Below are 6,000 nucleotides of genomic sequence, written 5' to 3' on the forward strand. Positions count from 1 at the left end.
AAGTCTAAATGCAATCTTAATAGCTCTGCCTTTAACGAAACAATATGTCTATCCAAAGACTTCCAGTACACTGGGGAGGTATGATTATACCACGCTGTTCTGTCCCTGTCATGCCCTTCTCTGTCCTATGAAGTGTCTGACATTTTTAATTTTAGTGCTAACTGCAACCTTTTTTCCAGAACTGAAATAACTTGCTGAGTTCATTGTTCGATCCTGTCTGTAAGTAAAGCAAAATCAGTACAAGCTCAGCTGAGCCCTACTGCCCAGCAGAATTGCTGCTTTTAATGAGCCTGGGTGTAATGAATCTGTGTTCAATCACTTCATTCTTAGCAAGACCCAGCACTCTCGGGTGCACGCCATCTGCTCCGACTGACCCGGCTGCTCTTGGATTTTTTCCATCTATTCCAGCATTTCCTCTTCTGCCACATGCTCTGGCATTCCCTACCTGCTCTCTGTTACCTAGCCTATTTCATCCATGTAACTTCTTGGATTAACCAACTAACCTTTAAACCAAACCAGAGCCTTGTCTGTTTGCTGTCTGAGAGCACCCACCACTGCTTTTCCCCTAGGAACTGACATCCCAAAGGGCACTACTCCAGCCAGGATGCACCCACTGATTTTTGTCTTAACAGCAAACCCTGCCATTACAGGTAAGGAAGTGGAGGCAGATTTCCTGTGATGCTTGTGAGCATCATCCTGATGAGTAATAAATCTCAATCAAAGAGTATAAGGAAAAGCTCCTTCCTTCTCAAAGATTTATCCCACTTATTTATCCCACAAGTACAACTGAAGACAACAGCTCAGGTTTGAGACTGCCACAGCACTAAATGTCACTTCTGGAAGCATCCTGATTTGGAAAACCACTCCTCAATGAATGCTTTGAGAATAAAAAGCTGCAAATTGCACACTGCTAACAAAACCATCCATAACTGTCTCTTGCTATACCCATGCAAGGCCAGAGAATTGTGTTGAGTACCTTCTGGACTGTGCTGGCTCTGCTTAGTAGAAATCCAGAATTGGTTTCCAAACCAAATCTCCCCATTTCTGACATGAATAAACTCAGCATGACCATTTCTCAGTCGGTCAGTAGGGATGCTGCCTGTATACAAAGCAGTAAAAGTGACAGATGGGGATTTTAAAAAGCATTAAAAAAGACCAAAAAATGTTCATACTCAAAAATTATTTCAAAGAAAGCATTTTATCTTAACCCAAATGAGCTGTCTTGGCCTAAAATAGGTGTTCCCTGTACTAGCAGAAAATGAATACCAGGAATCTCTGTGTATTGCTCCCCTAACTGATAGAACAGTAGGATTTTTAATGGGAAAATATTCAATTGCATTTTTGGAATCTAGTAAGACGAAACATCTCAAATAACATTGTGGGATTTTCCCTATTAAAATATCCCCATTTGCAATTTATTCTTTTTAACTCATTCCATTAATTCATTTTTCCTGGAGTCTCAGTAAATGTAAGAATACCTGACAGGGGTGGGTTCTGAGGACAGGCACACCAGCAGTAGAGCAGAATGCCACTGTGATTAGTGCCCTATAAACATGAGGGGGAGGGAAGGAAGGAAAAAGAAAAACAGACCCAGATCCCGCAGGACTTATTATCTGAATATTCCTGAAGCCAATTACAGGCTTCTTTGCCAGTAATGTTCTCACCACAGCATAAATATACCTGGAAATAATAGTTTAAAAAAATCCTTGAATGTCAAAACCAACGAACCAACAAATCCAAAAACAAAATCCCCAAAACAAAACCAAAATCAATACCTGACCCTTTTCCAGGCTTAAATCGCACATTAGTACCAAAGCAACCCTGAAAACAAACTATGATAATAACAAAATGATAAATTTCACTTAAATGATAGGGTAAGAAACTACATAGCTAAAATATGAGGTTTTTTTCCATACTTTGAAAAATTAAGTGGCTATTTAGATAAGCCTTTTTATTTGAAATTAAATGTCCTGTTCTTCCTCTTTGCAAAAAGAGGAAAGAGGAAGAACACTCCTGGTGCTGGATCTGTGCGAAATCTCTACTTTCACTACTCCCTTCACCTGCAAGACCAAGGTCACACTGTGGCTCAATACAAGGCAGTAATATAGTGCTTGGTAAGATTTTTGTTTAACTGAACTGGTAAAGAGCACAAATAGGAAGAAAAATATCCTTGAAACACCACAATTTTCATTCAGAATCCCCTGTGCAATACGAATTTATATAACCCATTTTGAGATGAGCTGCCAGCTACCAGGACAGCAGCAGAGCTCAGTACCTTTGGGCAGTGCCTAGGTACCTGATTTCTATTTCATTGTAACTTTTTCCTGCTTGATCAGTAAAAGCTACTGAAGAACTAAATTCCTGGAAATAAAAGTTAAATTAATAAATAAATAAACAATCAGTAATCTCCTATCTCTGTTCAGGAAGTATGAGGTAACTACAGTGTGTTAGTTAAATTACCAATCCGCAGGTGGAGAGGACCCAAGTCCGGTTCCTCCCTGTTCCTGGAAACTGGCTGCCACAAGCTTTCTGCCACCCCGGACAAGCTTTCCCTCAAAAGGCAGGAGGGCTCTGTGTTGCGGTGTGAAGTCAGGAATAACTCCAATAGCTCTGCCCCACGGCCCCTGTTGGGGACACTTTGGGGCTCTGCTGCTCTTACCAGGGAGAGCCCCGCACTTCGCACCCTCTATTCGCGCTCAAGAACTGACAGAAAACACCGCAACATCATTTTACCCGCGGACTTTTTATCCGCTGAAACAACATTTAGGCAAGAGCCTTCAGTGGTAAATCAGGAATTCAGCACATGGCACGTCCTTTCATACAACTGCTTTTATGACTTTCGGGGCCTTTTTGAGAAAGGCGACGGCACCACCGACCTGACAGGGAGAGCCCGCGGGAGCGCAGCCCGGCACAGGGCGGCACAGGGCGGCACGGCCGGCCCTCAGAACCCCTCGGAACCGCGGAGCGCTGCCCCGGCACTGCCAGCGCCTGTCCGGAGGAGGCAAGCGGGCACGGAGCAAGCCCAGCACCGCCGCACGGACCGGACCGGCCCCGCTCCGCTCTGCCCCGCCGCCGACAGGGCGCCCGCAGCCCCCAGCTTGCCGGCGGAGGCAGCGCCAGCCCCTCTCCCGAAGGGCTGCGGGAGCCGGTCCCGTCCCGCACCTTCCGAACCGCCCGCGCCCCGCAGCTCCGGGGGGAGCCGGACCGGAGAGCCCCGCACCCACCTGGTGCAGCGTGTCCGGGGGCAGCTGCGAGGCCCGGAACAGCTCGCCCACGCTGCTCCCCCCGGCGGCCGCCTCTGGGGGCGGGCAGCACCGCGAGAAGAGCTCGGAGTAGCGCTGCTGCTCGGTCTCGCTCAGGGGCAGCAGCAGACCCCCGGTGCCGGCGGCAAAGGCAGCGGCGGCGGCGGCAGCGGGGCCGGAGCCCCCCGCCGGCCCCTGCTCCATGGCGGGGCGGCGCAGGCAGAGCCGCTCGGGCGGGCAGCGGGTGCCGCGCCGCCGGGGAGCGGGGGGACGGCCGGGGGGACGGGCGGCGGGGCGGGAGGTGTGGCGGGCCCGGGGGCGGCGCCGCGCTGCGGCGGCGAAGGTGCAGTCCCCGCCCGGTGAGCGCCGCGCCGGCTCCGCAGTGCCCCGGCCGGCCCCGCCTCTGCCCTCCCGCGGCCCCTCCGGCTGCCGCCTGCGCTCCGGGCCTCCCGCTCCTGCCCCGCCGCGGGACCGCCCTCACGGCGCTCAGCAGCACACGGGCTTCTCCCCGGATCGCACAATCACGGAATGGCTTGGAGTGGAAAGGACCTCAAAGAACGTCTCGTTCCCACCTCCCTGCCGTGGGCAGGGACACCTCCCGCTGGAGCAGGCTGCCCCATCCAGCGTGGCCTTGGGCGCTGCCAGGGACGGGGCATCCCTCACCAGGAGCGTTCTCAAAGTTCCACCTGCTGCTGAACGTGCCTCGTGGGTAGCACAGAAAAGAAATGGCGTCATTCGATACCCTGCAGTGAGTCCTAATCGATTAGCCACGACGGTTCGAGAGAGAAGCATCTCACCGTGTTCTCTCTCTAGTTTTTGCTTTAACGTGAAGGGCAAAGAGCCCCTTGTTCATGGAGACGAGATTCCTCTTTATTACTCCTTTGTCAGCAGTGGCACTGTAAATGTTCCCTTTACAAGTCGAGCAACACCTCAAAAGTCAGGCAGGTCACCAGCGAGGTGGGAGGGCTGGGGAGGTTGTTCCTCAGCCAGGAGTTTGGTTGTGTACCTCATACTGGTTTTTGCAGCCTTTCTTCCCAGCAGTTCTTTAGGGAATTTCAAGGCATAAGCTAATCACAGATATTTACAAGGTGATCCTTATAAATATCTCTGACTGATCCTTGTAAATATCTGTGATCCACAGAGGAGTCAACAAATTCTTTTCACAGCAGCTTTGGTGCATCGACGTGGCCCGGTCCAGGAGAAATCAGACTACCTCTTGTTTGTTTCCATCCTGTACCATTAGCAATGTCAGGCCAACATTGTTACCTGTGTTCCTGAATGCAAAACATTTGGGAAGTCAATGTGGCTTAATTTTTATATGCTTCTTTACTATTAATTCAGAAAAAAAAATCAAAATTTAATTATCTTACAGAACAATTTTACTAAAAAATAGTTCAATTTATGATCTGTAAAGTCAAAAATAAAATTACTAGCTCATCACTTCTGTTCTTGTAAACCAAACATTGTTACTTCTTTTTAAAATCTTTTTTAAACTACTTTTATCATCTTCACACCACATATGTGTGCCTCCTTCTCACTTGCACAAAACATGCAAACTCTTAATTCCTCTAATCCAAATTGAAGATCTGTTCCTGGCTTCTCGACGTGTGGAAAGCTGAATGGGTTGTTAGATACAGCTATTAGCAGGTGAATAATTGATACATGTGTTTAAGGATAGAGTTTTATGGAGAAATCTTTTTTCTTTTAGGGACAGAGATTGTCATGGTATTTTCTCATTTTAAAACATATTGTTATGCAGGAGGGCAAGATTATTTCAGCAATTGAATCTTGTAGCCCAACTTAAAGTGGCAAATATCTGTAGTAGCACAAAAAAAAAAAAAAAAAAAGCAAGTCTTCTTGAGAAGGCTCTGCAGAGCAGAGAGTGAATGACCCCCTGACTGCAAGAAACATCACCTGGAGAGTCCTGAGATGTCACTGGCCTTTTCCTGTGTCTCTAGCCAGGTACAAGGTGCTGCTCTGAGGAAATGGTGCCAGCCATGTGGAGAGGGTGTAGGACCATACCTAGCTATTGCCATATTTAACTGTATGACTCATGATAGAATATCTTTCAACCCAGCTTATGGAAGAACAGCTGGCTTCCACGTGAACTTGAACAGGAGAGATGTTATCCTGACAAGCAAAAGAAAACACTGTCAATAGTTTGTACTAATTGTGCAATTTTCTGTGCCTGAAAATGCTCCTTTGTAACTGACCAGCTCAATACTTGTGATGTCTCATCACAACGAGCACGCCCTTTGCCAACACTCCAGCAGACACCATTTGATCTTGGTTGATGTATTAGCCAATTTTTCAAAGTTTTTCTAAGGTGGAACCTGGCAGGAGGATTTTGGAAACACACACTGTCCAGAACACAATAGTCTGTTTCACCAGCCACACCTCTTACTGCCAACACACACAGCTGCTTTTTTTTTTTTCTCCTTTGGACGTTTTTCTCTTCTTCCTTGACCTTTAAAACTTGCATTCCTCTCTCCACACAGCCCACTCTCATCAGAAGTTACACAGTGGCTGTGTTCACAACCAGTCTGCCCCAGTGTTGTTGTCTCCAACATGTTGTGTCCAGGACCTGAAAGAGGTGAACCACACTAAGCTGAGGGGGGAGGCAGGGAGCTCCTTGCCTCTTGTGCCTGCGAGGTGTGTGTGAGCCGAGAGGTGCCCCTGGTGTGAGCTGACCACCCCTGCTCTCCTTTGGGGAATACAGGGGATGGGTGCTCAGGTGTCTGCCCGCTCCCTGCAGGTG

The 6,000-nt window shown here is 48.4% G+C and overlaps 1 protein-coding gene across 1 annotated transcript in view; it reads right to left on the reverse strand.

The window, feature by feature from the left end:
• The window catches only part of REPS2 (RALBP1 associated Eps domain containing 2), a 96,893-nt gene extending 93,447 nt beyond the window's left edge, over positions 1–3,446 (reverse strand). Inside the window, exon 1 of the mRNA XM_063182968.1 lies at positions 3,225–3,446. Coding sequence (XP_063039038.1) covers positions 3,225–3,446 — 222 coding nt within the window. The remainder of the gene's footprint in view (positions 1–3,224) is intronic.
• Positions 3,447–6,000: the final 2,554 nt, after the last annotated feature.

The sequence above is a fragment of the Melospiza melodia genome, chromosome 2, assembly GCF_035770615.1.
Source record: "Melospiza melodia melodia isolate bMelMel2 chromosome 2, bMelMel2.pri, whole genome shotgun sequence".
NCBI classification, from domain to species: Eukaryota; Metazoa; Chordata; class Aves; order Passeriformes; family Passerellidae; genus Melospiza; species Melospiza melodia.